This window comes from Notolepis coatsorum (assembly GCF_963971535.1).
Source record: "Notolepis coatsorum genome assembly, chromosome: 5".
NCBI lineage: Eukaryota > Metazoa > Chordata > Actinopteri > Aulopiformes > Paralepididae > Notolepis > Notolepis coatsorum.
In genome coordinates this window covers 2,392,744-2,410,262 of record NC_140169.1, presented here as the reverse complement: position 1 = coordinate 2,410,262, position 17,519 = coordinate 2,392,744, and the positions used below count along the sequence as shown (strand labels likewise).

Here is a 17,519-nt window from a genome sequence, read left to right as displayed (position 1 = left end):
ATGCAGAGGCCTTAAGAAGGAAAGTCAAATGTCCCTTTCCCCATTTGAAAGAGACAGAATGCATGCTAACATTAGCTTAGCTCACAATGTTAGTAGAGAAACTACTAACTAGTTGAAACTAATTATACTAACCACTGATAGCTCGTCCAAATTTTGCAAAACACAACACAGGGATACTGTACCTATGGAGAATGACTCATCCTATGTACTTGAACAGCACCTATTTATAAAAGCTTTTGGGAGGAAATTCACTATTATATTGGGTAAGACCGTTTTAAATGTTTGGAATTGAATGTCTCACTCTTGCTTGCTAATGCTGATCTATCCTCCACAATACTTTTGTTTTGAGACCAAATGAAACTGGTTAATGCTGACAGATGCCAACAAGTTACCATGACAACAGAACGATGAAGTGTGATCCCTGCTGAAGGACTAGAAGTCATATTGGGAGGAGTGCATGAGAACTGAGATAGATGTTAGTCTTGTTGGCCCCCATTATTATGATAACAGCCGTCGCAACACCAAGGCACCCACCCTGCTGTCCAAGTGATATTTCCTTTGAAATGCATTTTCCAGACAATCATGTTAGTCTACACTCTGTTATAGCTTAGATTGAGAAAATAAACTTTCTTTTGAAACTGTATTTAATAATAACCTAACATGTGAGTTTTCCCCCAACAGTGACACAGAATGAATGCGGTATACAGAGATATAATGATGATATTAAATAATAACCTAACATGCGAGTAGGTTTTTCTAGTGACAAATAATGACTGTATTATTATATAATTATAAAGTGAGATAATGATGATATTAATAATAATAATGATTATGTCGACAATATTATCCAGGGGATTAAGCAAAAAGGTATGTGCACTGTAATCCTTGTGTATAAGGTGGGGTCGGGGGGGGGGACTGTAGATTGGAGGGGGTTGGGTTAGGACATTTACAGGGGCCAGTTTCGAATTGCAGTCTCCCGTAGGTGCTCTTTTAGAGACGTTTTGAAGGTGGGTAGTGATTCACATTCCTTTACTTGTATCCACTGCTATGTCCGCCCACTACAATCACGCGAGCTGTCTAATGCCTGTCTTGTCTCCCTGTCTCCCTGTCTCCCGTCTCCCTGTCTCCCTGTCTCCCTGTGAGTTGCTGTCCCGGAGTGTTGACCAGAGTGTCGGATGTCCCGTGATGAAGACCGGGAGGATGCAACCTTCTCTGCGTGCCCTCCTGTCTTCCTGTCTCCGGCTGTCTCGTAGTGATGACCGGAGTGCTGGACGTCCCGCGATGATGTCGGGGAGGTTGCGACCCTCTCTGCGCCGCCCCCTATCTCCCTGTCTCTGGCTGTCTCGGAGCGATGACCAGAGTGTTGAACGTTCCGTGATTAAGACAGGGAGGATGGGACCCTCTTTGCGCCGCCCCTGTGCCTCAAATAGATCCGCTATCAGCTCTATCTTTAATCTTTCAAAATGTTCAGTTGCTATTGCATGCACTCATCTGTGTTTCACTTCACACATGAGTGCATGCTTACCAACTGTCCGTCTGCAACACTACTATCACCGACATCTAAGAAGGGAGATCCCCCCTTGAATGGCCCTTCTAAGGTTTCTCTCCTCCACACTGCCTGTGGTGCATTTCTTCCTATTGTTAGGTTTTAGTGAGTTTTTCCTTACCTTCGCGTGGGGTATGTCTGGGAGTGTTTGCATTCATTCATTTATTTTGCATTTATTTTAAATTTGTTGGACCTTATGGTGTTCTTGTTTTGTTCTTGACTTATTGTTATGTTTCTTCTTGACTTGTTTAAAGAAGACGTGTCCGGCCCATGGGGACATTAACGTGTGTTGTCGGGCCTTACAAATAAATTTGATTTGATTTGATTTACAGCTGTAGTAGCAGCATGTCACTGGGTTTTCAGTGTCTCTCATAAACATCATTGTAGGGAAAGAAAGATTGAGATGAGCGGAAAAGTTGAGAGATTCCTGCACCACCTTGTTGCAGTCTCCTCCTTGTCCAGTAGAGGTCCCCCCTGTGTCTGTTTCATCACAGGTCCACACCGTCCACAGAGATAGTGACTTTGGACTTTGTGAAATTGTATGCAGCGTTTCCGCTTATGATTATGAATAAAGCTGTGATTTATATGATAAAGGCTGTTTTAGATATAGGCCTAATTTTTACGCTTCTCTTCCGAATGAACCTGTTCACATCCTGGGTACGCCTACACATAATAGTCAGAACTTTGAGATCCAAACACTGGGACAGCTAGGAGGCTTGTTGTGAAGCTTTCATTCGGTTCAGAATGTTGGACCCCCTAGCCTCGTTTCCTGTTCACAGCACAATCCGTTCTGCGCCTCATTCTGGACACCAGCGGAAGTGAAGGGGACACTTTTCAGTCTGTACAAAAGGCCCTTAAACAACTGTGAATGATGGGGGGGGGGAGGGGGGGCAAGGGGAGCATTTAGCTGAGGGCAAAGTTGTGGACGAGACAGTGCACTGAAGATGGCTCTGAAAAGAAGCTAAATGTTTGTCTCTCTCGTAACACTATGGCACGGAGAATTGAAGAAAAGTCTAGACATCAAGAGACAAGAGAGTAGCAGGAGGGCGGATTTAGATTTTCTCCCCCTAGCCTGCGATGAAAGCACTTGTGTATCTGACTCAGCTGCTCAGGTGATTATTGTCTGAGTGTAACGGAGGTACCGCAGTATATCCACAGTCACGATGGTCAGGGCCGCCTCAGGGGGTGTGCGAGCAGTGCGGTCGCACAGGGCCTCGCGGGAAGGGGGGCCTCGCAAAAAAAAAAAAAAAAAAAAAAAAAATTATTAATTTTTTTATTATTATTATTTTTTTTTTTTTTTTTTTTTGCGAGGCCCCCCTTCCCGCGAGGCCCTTTTTCATCACAGACCTAAAATCTAGTTTTGCTTATATGCTTATATATTTCACATTAGACACGTTTGTAGAATGTGTCTGACTTGTTCCTGGGTCTGCAGTCCTGCAGCTGCAGACATACTCACTATTGGAGCTCAGCCTCTGGGGTTCTGCAGCAGCATTGGTTTCAACGAAGGGAGTGGTTTTACTTACATCATGTGTAGACAGTGTAGTACGCCGGCAGCGTGAGTCGGCTGCGTTTGACATTTTCGCCCGTGCAGCTTTTGACTATGCTTAGTTATGCCCAATAGCCAAGACGAAGAAAGAGGTCGGTCATTATCAGTCGGTCGGTCAGCAAGGAACGTTGACGAAAGGCCTCTCGCTAACGGGACAAATGGCCAGAGCCTTTCATGGTATAGCCATGTCGGCTAGTAGCTAGCTTAGCTAAATGCTAACTAGCGTTAGCTAACCTAGCGAGGCGAGGCGAGTGGATGTCTTTTCAAAAGAAGGAGAAGAGAACTTGTGAGCAGATAAATCTGTTAGGCAGCAATACGCCGAAATTACACCGTGGGGCCAAGAAAGTCTCCTTCCACGTTGATACTGCGTTATGGTGAGTCAACTTATGATTATATACCCGCCGTGGACCTGAGTCACCTGACCCTATCTCTCTTTCTCTCTCTGGAGCCAAACTGGTCGACTAGCTAATACTACTAGTAGCTAACTGTGTGAGCTAACTGTTAGCCAGTTAGCTGTTTAGCGTCAGCTGGGAACGTTCGTTTGATGCTATCAGTTAGCCTTGAGAATAGCAGGCCCTTTGACAGAAGATGTAGTCGGGCCTGCACCATGACAAGGCTCTGGCCATAGCTTCTTTTTGTCCCGCCAGCGAGAGGCCTTTCGTCAACGTGGAGACCTGTGTGCCTTTCGCCCTGCGTTCATCGTGCAGGTAACTTGGATTAATGAAAATGTCATGATGACATTACCCCACTCTTCCTTCCTTCCCCTCCCGAATGTTTTGTTAATAACGATGTTTTTTTCCAGGCAAAACATATGCTACTTCACAACATTTGGAGATACGACATGTGCTGTGTGTGAATGGTCGTTTGTGTAGCTTGGGTAGCGTTGGGCCGTTGGCCAAAGCTGTGTGTCACGTGGCCTGGTGTCACAGTACCTGGCTAGCCTATTTAGCTGATGTCGGCCATTGGCTCCTTGCTGCTTTGGTTTCTCTGTTGACCCTCTTCTTGTTGGATTTAAGTGTTGATCTTTGTCCTTTTGAATCTCTCATACATGCTATAGTCTCTCTCTAACACACACACACACATGACAAACACACATGTTCTCTCTCTCTCTCTCTCTCTCTCTCTCTTTCTAACACACACAGTCTGCCTATGGCGGCCTTTCTCGATGGCTAGGCTGTGCTCAAGGATCTTCAGTCACAGTGCTCAGGTATTCTGCCACTGTGTACTCTCTGTTTAGGGCCAAATAGCATTTCAATTTCTTTCCAATGTGTCTCTCTCTCCCTCTCTCTCTGTACACTGTATATTGACTGTAGAACGGGAGCTCTCTCTCGCTCTCTCTTTTGCTATATGTTGACTGTATCATGCCCCGCCTCGGGCAGCGCTATTATTGAAGAATATGTTGACTGTATAAAAAAAAAAAAAAAAAAAAAAAATATATATATATATATATATATATATATATATATATATATTTTTTTTTTTTTACATTGGGGGGGGGGGGGGGGGGGGGGGGGCTCGCGTTAAATCTCGCACAGGGCCTCGCATTTCTCCCAGGCGGCCCTGCCCACACGCACACACTCACTCAAACAAACAACACACTGCAGCACCCACCCTCCACACTTTAGATCACACAAACACACTTACACTTTATATTTATTGATAAAGGATTTGCACTACAACTCGTACACCTACTGTGAATTGTACCTAAATTGCACCTCGTCCCATTTCGCCATTTCTGCCTTGCACTATATAGTATTGTATATTAGTACACTGCACAGTATTGTATATTGTATGGTAACTACGTCTATTCTGCATCGAACATTGTACATATGTCTAAACTGAACACTGTGACCTCATTTCTTTACTTCTAATTTTACTATGTTATTTTATTTCATACTTATCCTGTCTTGCACAGTCTCTGGAGCGCAACAGTAAGAAGCATTTTGTATAAAAGTATTCTGTACTTCTGTATGACAACTATTAAAGAAACTTGAAACTTGAACTTGAAATGCCTGAGTTCAATTTGGATTTAGTATCACCAGGCGTGCATGAGAACAGATAATGAAATCTACTGTAATCGACTGTACTTTTTTATTTTTATCAGGGTGGCACCATTTTGAAACTATTTTCAAATCTAATTGTTGCTGAATGCTAACAATATGGAAGAGAAACTAACTGCGTTTTCAAATTTGTCAAAAACTTTACCTTTTGTGGCTTATTATCCCGAATAATAACAGTTATTGATATAATTCATACAGAACTCTGAAAATGGTCGCCCTCGCGACTAGACTTGTCCAAATTGAAATGTTAAATCTATCTAATGACACTTTTAACCTATTGCTAAACTAACGTATTGTTGATAATATACATTCTACATGCTGTTGTGACATGTTAGTGATGTTAATACTTGAATACGTTTGAAATGAAAACAGTCAAAAAAATATTGATTTATGACCAGATGTCATTTCAGGACCGATACCGGTCCCGTCGGGTGGAACAGGTTAAGAGAGAGGAGAGACAGAGGATTGGGCCTTTAAGAGAGAGGAGAGACAGAGATACACCAATCAGACGCACCACAGCACAAGATGTAGCCTAAGAAGAGACACAAAAAAACTAACGGGGAATCGCAAATTCGCAATTCAAACCACCTCCAAATGTGGTTTGGATCAGATTAGCAAAAATAACATTTCATGTAGTTTTTTTGCTGTCCACACTTCAATCTGGATACAATCTGGATATGCCAAAAAATAAATCTGATTTGGGCTGGCAGTGTGAACAAGGCCTTATAGTGTCTGGTCATCCTTACTAGCCAGTCACACCCTCATCACACCCCCTGTTTACATAACGCCACAGTGAGTCAGGGGGGAACGTATAGACCTTGTGCCGTACCTGTCCTCCAGTTGCCACAGTGACACTCTCTCTTCCCTGCCCCCCCCCCCCCCCGCCAGGTGGTGCACGAGATTGACTCCCTGACCTGCGACCTGCCGCTGGAGGAGGACGGCCTGAGCTCCAAGACGGACACGCTCAGCTCCAGCTGCTCCACCTCCACCACCACCTCCACCACCACCACCGCCTCCAGCCTGGAGAGGACCAAGCCTCGCCCCCCCGCCGTCTCCATCTTCAGGACCCCGGCCCCCCCGAACATGCCAGCCGTCTCCATCTTCAGGACCCCCCCAGTCCCCCCGAACACGCCAGCCGTCTCCATCTTCAGGACCCCCCCAGTCCCCCCGAACACGCCAGCCGTCTCCATCTTCAGGACCCCCCCAGTCCCCCCGAACATGCCAGCCGTCTCCATCTTCAGGACCCCCCCGGTCCCCCCGAACACGCCAGCCGTCTCCATCTTCAGGACCCCCCCGGTCCCCCCGAACATGCCAGCCGTCTCCATCTTCAGGACCCCCCCGGTCCCCCCGAACATGCCAGCCGTCTCCATCTTCAGGACCCCCCCGGTCCCCCCGAACACGCCCGCCGTCCTGGCCGTCCTGAAGAAGAGGCCCTGTCCTCCGCCACCCCCGCCCCGGCTCACGCCTCCACGCGGGGGGGAGGACCACGGCGGCGCGAGGAACCTGCCTCACCCCACGCTGGTGCTCTCGGGGAACCCGTCCAACAAAGCCAACGGGACGTTGCTGCTGCGCAATGGAGGTGTGTTCCCCCTGGCAGGAACGCTGTGCTGCGGCGGCGGTGGCGGCGGGGGGGCGCCCGAGGCGGGGGGCCTGGTGCCCACGTTGCCCAGGCCGATGCCGCTGCTGCGCCATGAGAAGAACCGGTGCCCCCGGGCGGCGCCGGGCAGGGAGCCGGGCAGGGAGAGGGTGCGCTTCAGCGAGAAGGTCCAGTACCACGGCTACCGCCCGGACTGCGACCTCCAGTACGACGACGCGGACCTCCACCTGCGGGCGGAGCTGAGCGACCTCCGGCTGGGCCCGGTGCACTGCTGCTCCTCCTCCTCCTCCCCTCCACCTCATCCGCCTCCTCCTCTCCACCACCTCCCTCACCAACTCATGCTGGAAAACGGTGGCCCACCAGTCGGCCACAGCTTCGTGCCGACAGCCGGCGTTCCTCCTCCTCCTCCTCCTCCTCCACACCACCACCCCGACCACCACCCCCACCACCACCCCCATCACCACCCCGACCACCACCCCTATCACCCGTCCTCCACAAAGCCCCAGAAAACCATCCTGCGCAAATCCACCACCACCACGGTTTGACGCCAAACGCTGCTGCGCCCCTCTCCGGCGTAAACGTGCTTCAGCTATTCAGTGTTTTCTACTTTACGATCCATTTCTGCTCCGGATGAACCTTGGATTATCCAAACAGTGAGGAGGAGGAGGTGCAGGAGCAGGAGGAGGAGCAGGAGGAGGAACGGAGGACCAAGACGTGGAGGAGATGGAGACGTGAGGAGATATGTGTTCAGAGCAGAGTGGAGCAAGTGGTGAGTTTGTTTGTGTGTTTGTGATAAAGCGCATATGGCTGTTTTCCTTATGTACCTATACACGTTATGTCCTTATGAAAATGCATGTCAGTGTATGCATATGGATGCATGGGTGAGTGATTGATTGATTGATTGATTGATTGGTTGATTGATTGATTGAAAACTGTATTAACAGATTGCAGAATGGGTACAATACAGTACGGCTCAATACACACAATTGTTAAGGGGATGCAGACCAGAGAAAGACTTTCGTCTTGTTTACATCAGGGTCCCCCATTTTCAATTCATCATAACATATATGACATACGCAACATACAGAGATATATATCATGACATTTCTGACATACATGACATACAGGTATACATACAGGCAGGGCCGCCTCAGGGGGTGTGCGAGCAGTGCGGTCGCACAGGGCCTCGCGGGAAGGGGGGCCTCGCAAAAAAAAAAAAAAAAAAAAAATTATTAATTTTTTTTATTATTATTTTTTATTTATTTATTTATTTTTTGCGAGGCCCCCCTTCCCGCGAGGCCCTTTTTCATCACAGACCTAAAATCTAGTTTTGCTTATATGCTTATATATTTCACATTAGACACGTTTGTAGAATGTGTCTGACTTGTTCCTGGGTCTGCAGTCCTGCAGCTGCAGACATACTCACTATTGGAGCTCAGCCTCTGGGGTTCTGCAGCAGCATTGGTTTCAACGAAGGGAGTGGTTTTACTTACATCATGTGTAGACAGTGTAGTACGCCGGCAGCGTGAGTCGGCTGCGTTTGACATTTTCGCCCGTGCAGCTTTTGACTATGCTTAGTTATGCCCAATAGCCAAGACGAAGAAAGAGGTCGGTCATTATCAGTCGGTCGGTCAGCAAGGAACGTTGACGAAAGGCCTCTCGCTAACGGGACAAATGGCCAGAGCCTTTCATGGTATAGCCATGTCGGCTAGTAGCTAGCTTAGCTAAATGCTAACTAGCGTTAGCTAACCTAGCGAGGCGAGGCGAGTGGATGTCTTTTCAAAAGAAGGAGAAGAGAACTTGTGAGCAGATAAATCTGTTAGGCAGCAATACGCCGAAATTACACCGTGGGGCCAAGAAAGTCTCCTTCCACGTTGATACTGCGTTATGGTGAGTCAACTTATGATTATATACCCGCCGTGGACCTGAGTCACCTGACCCTATCTCTCTTTCTCTCTCTGGAGCCAAACTGGTCGACTAGCTAATACTACTAGTAGCTAACTGTGTGAGCTAACTGTTAGCCAGTTAGCTGTTTAGCGTCAGCTGGGAACGTTCGTTTGATGCTATCAGTTAGCCTTGAGAATAGCAGGCCCTTTGACAGAAGATGTAGTCGGGCCTGCACCATGACAAGGCTCTGGCCATAGCTTCTTTTTGTCCCGCCAGCGAGAGGCCTTTCGTCAACGTGGAGACCTGTGTGCCTTTCGCCCTGCGTTCATCGTGCAGGTAACTTGGATTAATGAAAATGTCATGATGACATTACCCCACTCTTCCTTCCTTCCCCTCCCGAATGTTTTGTTAATAACGATGTTTTTTTCCAGGCAAAACATATGCTACTTCACAACATTTGGAGATACGACATGTGCTGTGTGTGAATGGTCGTTTGTGTAGCTTGGGTAGCGTTGGGCCGTTGGCCAAAGCTGTGTGTCACGTGGCCTGGTGTCACAGTACCTGGCTAGCCTATTTAGCTGATGTCGGCCATTGGCTCCTTGCTGCTTTGGTTTCTCTGTTGACCCTCTTCTTGTTGGATTTAAGTGTTGATCTTTGTCCTTTTGAATCTCTCATACATGCTATAGTCTCTCTCTAACACACACACACACATGACAAACACACATGTTCTCTCTCTCTCTCTCTCTCTCTCTCTCTTTCTAACACACACAGTCTGCCTATGGCGGCCTTTCTCGATGGCTAGGCTGTGCTCAAGGATCTTCAGTCACAGTGCTCAGGTATTCTGCCACTGTGTACTCTCTGTTTAGGGCCAAATAGCATTTCAATTTCTTTCCAATGTGTCTCTCTCTCCCTCTCTCTCTGTACACTGTATATTGACTGTAGAACGGGAGCTCTCTCTCGCTCTCTCTTTTGCTATATGTTGACTGTATCATGCCCCGCCTCGGGCAGCGCTATTATTGAAGAATATGTTGACTGTATAAAAAAAAAAAAAAAAAAAATATATATATATATATATATATATATATATATATATATATATATATATATATTTTTTTTTACATTGGGGGGGGGGGGGGGGGGGGGGGGGCTCGCGTTAAATCTCGCACAGGGCCTCGCATTTCTCCCAGGCGGCCCTGCCCACACGCACACACTCACTCAAACAAACAACACACTGCAGCACCCACCGTCCACACTTTAGATCACACAAACACACTTACACTTTATATTTATTGATAAAGGATTTGCACTACAACTCGTACACCTACTGTGAATTGTACCTAAATTGCACCTCGTCCCATTTCGCCATTTCTGCCTTGCACTATATAGTATTGTATATTAGTACACTGCACAGTATTGTATATTGTATGGTAACTACGTCTATTCTGCATCGAACATTGTACATATGTCTAAACTGAACACTGTGACCTCATTTCTTTACTTCTAATTTTACTATGTTATTTTATTTCATACTTATCCTGTCTTGCACAGTCTCTGGAGCGCAACAGTAAGAAGCATTTTGTATAAAAGTATTCTGTACTTCTGTATGACAACTATTAAAGAAACTTGAAACTTGAACTTGAAATGCCTGAGTTCAATTTGGATTTAGTATCACCAGGCGTGCATGAGAACAGATAATGAAATCTACTGTAATCGACTGTACTTTTTTATTTTTATCAGGGTGGCACCATTTTGAAACTATTTTCAAATCTAATTGTTGCTGAATGCTAACAATATGGAAGAGAAACTAACTGCGTTTTCAAATTTGTCAAAAACTTTACCTTTTGTGGCTTATTATCCCGAATAATAACAGTTATTGATATAATTCATACAGAACTCTGAAAATGGTCGCCCTCGCGACTAGACTTGTCCAAATTGAAATGTTAAATCTATCTAATGACACTTTTAACCTATTGCTAAACTAACGTATTGTTGATAATATACATTCTACATGCTGTTGTGACATGTTAGTGATGTTAATACTTGAATACGTTTGAAATGAAAACAGTCAAAAAAATATTGATTTATGACCAGATGTCATTTCAGGACCGATACCGGTCCCGTCGGGTGGAACAGGTTAAGAGAGAGGAGAGACAGAGGATTGGGCCTTTAAGAGAGAGGAGAGACAGAGATACACCAATCAGACGCACCACAGCACAAGATGTAGCCTAAGAAGAGACACAAAAAAACTAACGGGGAATCGCAAATTCGCAATTCAAACCACCTCCAAATGTGGTTTGGATCAGATTAGCAAAAATAACATTTCATGTAGTTTTTTTGCTGTCCACACTTCAATCTGGATACAATCTGGATATGCCAAAAAATAAATCTGATTTGGGCTGGCAGTGTGAACAAGGCCTTATAGTGTCTGGTCATCCTTACTAGCCAGTCACACCCTCATCACACCCCCTGTTTACATAACGCCACAGTGAGTCAGGGGGGAACGTATAGACCTTGTGCCGTACCTGTCCTCCAGTTGCCACAGTGACACTCTCTCTTCCCTGCCCCCCCCCCCCCCCCGCCAGGTGGTGCACGAGATTGACTCCCTGACCTGCGACCTGCCGCTGGAGGAGGACGGCCTGAGCTCCAAGACGGACACGCTCAGCTCCAGCTGCTCCACCTCCACCACCACCTCCACCACCACCACCGCCTCCAGCCTGGAGAGGACCAAGCCTCGCCCCCCCGCCGTCTCCATCTTCAGGACCCCGGCCCCCCCGAACATGCCAGCCGTCTCCATCTTCAGGACCCCCCCAGTCCCCCCGAACATGCCAGCCGTCTCCATCTTCAGGACCCCCCCAGTCCCCCCGAACATGCCAGCCGTCTCCATCTTCAGGACCCCCCCGGTCCCCCCGAACATGCCAGCCGTCTCCATCTTCAGGACCCCCCCGGTCCCCCCGAACATGCCAGCCGTCTCCATCTTCAGGACCCCCCCGGTCCCCCCGAACATGCCAGCCGTCCTGGCCGTCCTGAAGAAGAGGCCCTGTCCTCCGCCACCCCCGCCCCGGCTCACGCCTCCACGCGGGGGGGAGGACCACGGCGGCGCGAGGAACCTGCCTCACCCCACGCTGGTGCTCTCGGGGAACCCGTCCAACAAAGCCAACGGGACGTTGCTGCTGCGCAATGGAGGTGTGTTCCCCCTGGCAGGAACGCTGTGCTGCGGCGGCGGTGGCGGCGGGGGGGCGCCCGAGGCGGGGGGCCTGGTGCCCACGTTGCCCAGGCCGATGCCGCTGCTGCGCCATGAGAAGAACCGGTGCCCCCGGGCGGCGCCGGGCAGGGAGCCGGGCAGGGAGAGGGTGCGCTTCAGCGAGAAGGTCCAGTACCACGGCTACCGCCCGGACTGCGACCTCCAGTACGACGACGCGGACCTCCACCTGCGGGCGGAGCTGAGCGACCTCCGGCTGGGCCCGGTGCACTGCTGCTCCTCCTCCTCCTCCCCTCCACCTCATCCGCCTCCTCCTCTCCACCACCTCCCTCACCAACTCATGCTGGAAAACGGTGGCCCACCAGTCGGCCACAGCTTCGTGCCGACAGCCGGCGTTCCTCCTCCTCCTCCTCCTCCTCCACACCACCACCCCGACCACCACCCCCACCACCACCCCCATCACCACCCCGACCACCACCCCTATCACCCGTCCTCCACAAAGCCCCAGAAAACCATCCTGCGCAAATCCACCACCACCACGGTTTGACGCCAAACGCTGCTGCGCCCCTCTCCGGCGTAAACGTGCTTCAGCTATTCAGTGTTTTCTACTTTACGATCCATTTCTGCTCCGGATGAACCTTGGATTATCCAAACAGTGAGGAGGAGGAGGTGCAGGAGCAGGAGGAGGAGCAGGAGGAGGAACGGAGGACCAAGACGTGGAGGAGATGGAGACGTGAGGAGATATGTGTTCAGAGCAGAGTGGAGCAAGTGGTGAGTTTGTTTGTGTGTTTGTGATAAAGCGCATATGGCTGTTTTCCTTATGTACCTATACACGTTATGTCCTTATGAAAATGCATGTCAGTGTATGCATATGGATGCATGGGTGAGTGATTGATTGATTGATTGATTGATTGGTTGATTGATTGATTGAAAACTGTATTAACAGATTGCAGAATGGGTACAATACAGTACGGCTCAATACACACAATTGTTAAGGGGATGCAGACCAGAGAAAGACTTTCGTCTTGTTTACATCAGGGTCCCCCATTTTCAATTCATCATAACATATATGACATACGCAACATACAGAGATATATATCATGACATTTCTGACATACATGACATACAGGTATACATACAGGCAGGGCCGCCTCAGGGGGTGTGCGAGCAGTGCGGTCGCACAGGGCCTCGCGGGAAGGGGGGCCTCGCAAAAAAAAAAAAAAAAAAAAAAAAAAAAAAAAATTATTAATTTTTTTTATTATTATTTTTTATTTATTTATTTTTTTTTTGCGAGGCCCCCCTTCCCGCGAGGCCCTTTTTCATCACAGACCTAAAATCTAGTTTTGCTTATATGCTTATATATTTCACATTAGACACGTTTGTAGAATGTGTCTGACTTGTTCCTGGGTCTGCAGTCCTGCAGCTGCAGACATACTCACTATTGGAGCTCAGCCTCTGGGGTTCTGCAGCAGCATTGGTTTCAACGAAGGGAGTGGTTTTACTTACATCATGTGTAGACAGTGTAGTACGCCGGCAGCGTGAGTCGGCTGCGTTTGACATTTTCGCCCGTGCAGCTTTTGACTATGCTTAGTTATGCCCAATAGCCAAGACGAAGAAAGAGGTCGGTCATTATCAGTCGGTCGGTCAGCAAGGAACGTTGACGAAAGGCCTCTCGCTAACGGGACAAATGGCCAGAGCCTTTCATGGTATAGCCATGTCGGCTAGTAGCTAGCTTAGCTAAATGCTAACTAGCGTTAGCTAACCTAGCGAGGCGAGGCGAGTGGATGTCTTTTCAAAAGAAGGAGAAGAGAACTTGTGAGCAGATAAATCTGTTAGGCAGCAATACGCCGAAATTACACCGTGGGGCCAAGAAAGTCTCCTTCCACGTTGATACTGTGTTATGGTGAGTCAACTTATGATTATATACCCGCCGTGGACCTGAGTCACCTGACCCTATCTCTCTTTCTCTCTCTGGAGCCAAACTGGTCGACTAGCTAATACTACTAGTAGCTAACTGTGTGAGCTAACTGTTAGCCAGTTAGCTGTTTAGCGTCAGCTGGGAACGTTCGTTTGATGCTATCAGTTAGCCTTGAGAATAGCAGGCCCTTTGACAGAAGATGTAGTCGGGCCTGCACCATGACAAGGCTCTGGCCATAGCTTCTTTTTGTCCCGCCAGCGAGAGGCCTTTCGTCAACGTGGAGACCTGTGTGCCTTTCGCCCTGCGTTCATCGTGCAGGTAACTTGGATTAATGAAAATGTCATGATGACATTACCCCACTCTTCCTTCCTTCCCCTCCCGAATGTTTTGTTAATAACGATGTTTTTTTCCAGGCAAAACATATGCTACTTCACAACATTTGGAGATACGACATGTGCTGTGTGTGAATGGTCGTTTGTGTAGCTTGGGTAGCGTTGGGCCGTTGGCCAAAGCTGTGTGTCACGTGGCCTGGTGTCACAGTACCTGGCTAGCCTATTTAGCTGATGTCGGCCATTGGCTCCTTGCTGCTTTGGTTTCTCTGTTGACCCTCTTCTTGTTGGATTTAAGTGTTGATCTTTGTCCTTTTGAATCTCTCATACATGCTATAGTCTCTCTCTAACACACACACACACATGACAAACACACATGTTCTCTCTCTCTCTCTCTCTCTCTCTCTCTTTCTAACACACACAGTCTGCCTATGGCGGCCTTTCTCGATGGCTAGGCTGTGCTCAAGGATCTTCAGTCACAGTGCTCAGGTATTCTGCCACTGTGTACTCTCTGTTTAGGGCCAAATAGCATTTCAATTTCTTTCCAATGTGTCTCTCTCTCTCTCTCTCTCTGTACACTGTATATTGACTGTAGAACGGGAGCTCTCTCTCGCTCTCTCTTTTGCTATATGTTGACTGTATCATGCCCCGCCTCGGGCAGCGCTATTATTGAAGAATATGTTGACTGTATAAAAAAAAAAAAAAAAAAAAAAATATATATATATATATATATATATAATTTTTTTTTTTTTTTTACCTTGGGGGGGGGGGGGGGGGGGGGGGGCTCGCGTTAAATCTCGCACAGGGCCTCGCATTTCTCCCAGGCGGCCCTGACGATGGTACAAGTAGTTCAGTGGCTGTGGATGGTAAGCGGTACTGCAAGTAAACTCACTCCCCAGAGGCATCCAGACCCGGAAGTAAGAAGTGAATTCACTTCTTGCTTAGTGGTCTGTGATGCCGCCCACGATGCGGGCGTCCAGGGTTCAACTGCCACTCAGGGCGATCCCTTAACAGGGATTTCATCACAAATTTCATCACAAGCAACGTGTTGCTCATATGCCCACTTGACGTGGAGAAAAATATTGGCTGGAAAAGCAATGTTACGAGGAGAGGATGAACAAGGAGATACGTTGACATCATATCTTTATTTTCTCTCTCACTATTTTCGAGAAAATACGGCGATGTTGTCTTCGTCACTGGAGTGTCTGGAAGATGGTGATCATTCTAAAACCCTCCACCGGTTTTCGTATTGGGAGCACGCCGCTGCATGCCTCTCAACTGCAGGTCCTTGCTGTGTTGGTTGGGGTGAAACCTTTCAGGCCACAGCTGAACTGTAGGACACGCCGCTGTTGTGAGGAGCGGTGGGTTTCAGGTTGGGTGAGTACTGTTGCTGGCAGGCTTCACTTGTCTGTTAGTGCTATGGGGGCTAATTGACAATGTTTATGAAAACCGGCCCCAGGCTAGGGTCCTTTGTTCAGCCTCCTAGGCGACAGAAGACCTTGGTCTGAAGACCATTGAAGTTTTAACTAGTGGGCCACGACCATTAAACACTGGTGATCCCTGTGTGTTCTGGACGAGTGGGTATCTCTCTGTCACCGTGTAGCCCCTTCTTTCATATCCAAATGAGAGTATTCCTTCACAAGGAGGTATGTGCATAAGATGTTCGATAGCGGAAGATCTATGTTCAAGTCAGCTACACAGGCCAGTTTGGTATTGTGCTGATTCCGTCGGGTGTTGGTAAAATCACTGTTGTAAAGCTGTGTTGACATCTTGTTTCTCTTTTCTCTTAAAAAGTGAGGAGGGTTTCAGAACGGCGGCCTGTCTGGGTGAGTGTTATATCATTGTGTACAAGTTCAGGTGATAGCTGCTTAGCTTACGGTTAGCCAGTCAGCTGTTAGCTGCGGCGTTAGCCTGCTGGGATCACTGCGTGGCCTACAGAGGTTGGGCCTACTGTTAGCCAGTCAGCTGTTAGCTGCGGCGCTAGCCTGTTGTGATCACTAGGAAACGTTAGCTTGCTGCTATCGGACAAGGCCAGCGCGAGGTAGCTCCGGCTACTCGCGCGCCGCCGTGAGCTCCCCTCTGGTCGCGTGCGCCGTTCGCTCGGCGTCTCGCGAGCAGGGGCAGTAGCGACCGACGGTTGGAGCGGCCGTTAGCTTAATGCTACTCTGTTGAACGTGCTTTGATTATAACATGTTTTACACTCTTGACTACGACGTCATCTTTGACAGGGGATGTTCGTCGATCCTGCCCTGAGCCAGGACGGCAAGGATTGCGTCAACAAAGGGGACCGTTGCGACGGGTAGAGCGGCGACGCTGCCCAGATCGAACAACACAGGATGGCTGTGTTTTCTACGGTGTCTTAAGACTGCACTTCGCTGATCTACGCTCCGGGTAGGACAAGGTTTGGCCAGACCTTATACGCGTCTTTCTGGCTTTACCTTCTATATGTTTTGTAAATAACGCTGTTTTCCAAAAACGTGTGTTGCTGCAATACATTTGGGATACGACGCAAGTTTTGTGTGAACTGTCTTGTCACTGGTAAATAGCTTCTCCGGGCAAATCGGGTTGTTGTTACAGATGTGAGGTTGTTGTGTGAGAAACATCATGTGTGTTGTTATGTACCGTGTACTCACAACTAAGGGGTAACTAACCTATGAAGCTATGCTTAGTGACAAATGAGTAAAGAATTTTCTTATCTCAGCCTGTGATGACAATGAACAGTGTGTTCACATATTAACAGGTTTTCCTGTTTTAACTGGCCGTATTAAGGGTAAAGCAGGAGGATTGTGTTTTCCCCCCGGTTCCCTGGGACTTTTTCATCCTCCTATCAGACATGTTGTTGCACTACATTGTGTCTTTTGTGTGGTAGGGATGCGATGTAACTAAGGCTGTCAAAGTTAACGCGATATTAACGCGTTAACTCCCGATTCTATTAATGCCACTAATTTTTTTAACTCAAGATTAACAATTTTTTTTTTTTTTTTTTTTTTTTTTTTACTTTTTTTTTTTACTAGGCTTCACTCAGGTGTATTATTGATGCTCTCATTGATACTATGTTTGTTTCTGAAGTGTGTGTGTGTGTGTAGAGAGAGAGGGGGGTGAGAGAGATGAGGAAGGGGCAAGAGAGAAAGAGAGCTGGGAGAGTGTGTGTGTGAGGGAGAGAGTGTGTGTGTGTGTGTGTGAGAGAGAGAGAGAGAGAGAGAGAGAGAGAGAGAGAGAGAGAGAGAGAGAGGGGGGTGTGTGATTAATCAGCCCTTGTGTGTGTGAATGTAACAAGTTCCTAACGTTTTCTTTCCCCTATTATTTCATGCACACTTTATTCATTGTTTTAAATTATTATTTTCTTTTAAGTTATTTTGTGCATCACTCTGTTTTGAATTTGATGCAAATTTGCAATGCATGAGGGTCATCCTTTTGTGTTAAATGGCTGCATAAAG

At 47.8% G+C, this 17,519-nt stretch overlaps 2 protein-coding genes across 2 annotated transcripts; both read left to right on the top strand.

The window, feature by feature from the left end:
• Positions 1 to 6,505: 6,505 nt before the first annotated feature.
• Positions 6,506 to 7,294, top strand: LOC311229248 (protein Largen-like; the record flags this gene model as incomplete). The annotated part of the gene is made up of 1 exon (XM_084315315.1): positions 6,506 to 7,294. One exon carries the CDS (start codon positions 6,506 to 6,508, stop codon positions 7,292 to 7,294), a length of 789 nt encoding a protein of 262 aa, XP_084171441.1.
• A 324-nt stretch (positions 7,295 to 7,618) lies between these two features.
• LOC311229247 (uncharacterized protein) lies at positions 7,619 to 12,382 on the top strand (the record flags this gene model as incomplete). The annotated part of the gene is made up of 2 exons (XM_084315314.1): positions 7,619 to 7,630; positions 11,219 to 12,382. 2 exons carry the CDS (start codon positions 7,619 to 7,621, stop codon positions 12,380 to 12,382), a joined length of 1,176 nt encoding a protein of 391 aa, XP_084171440.1.
• Between the last annotated feature and the right edge of the window lie 5,137 nt (positions 12,383 to 17,519).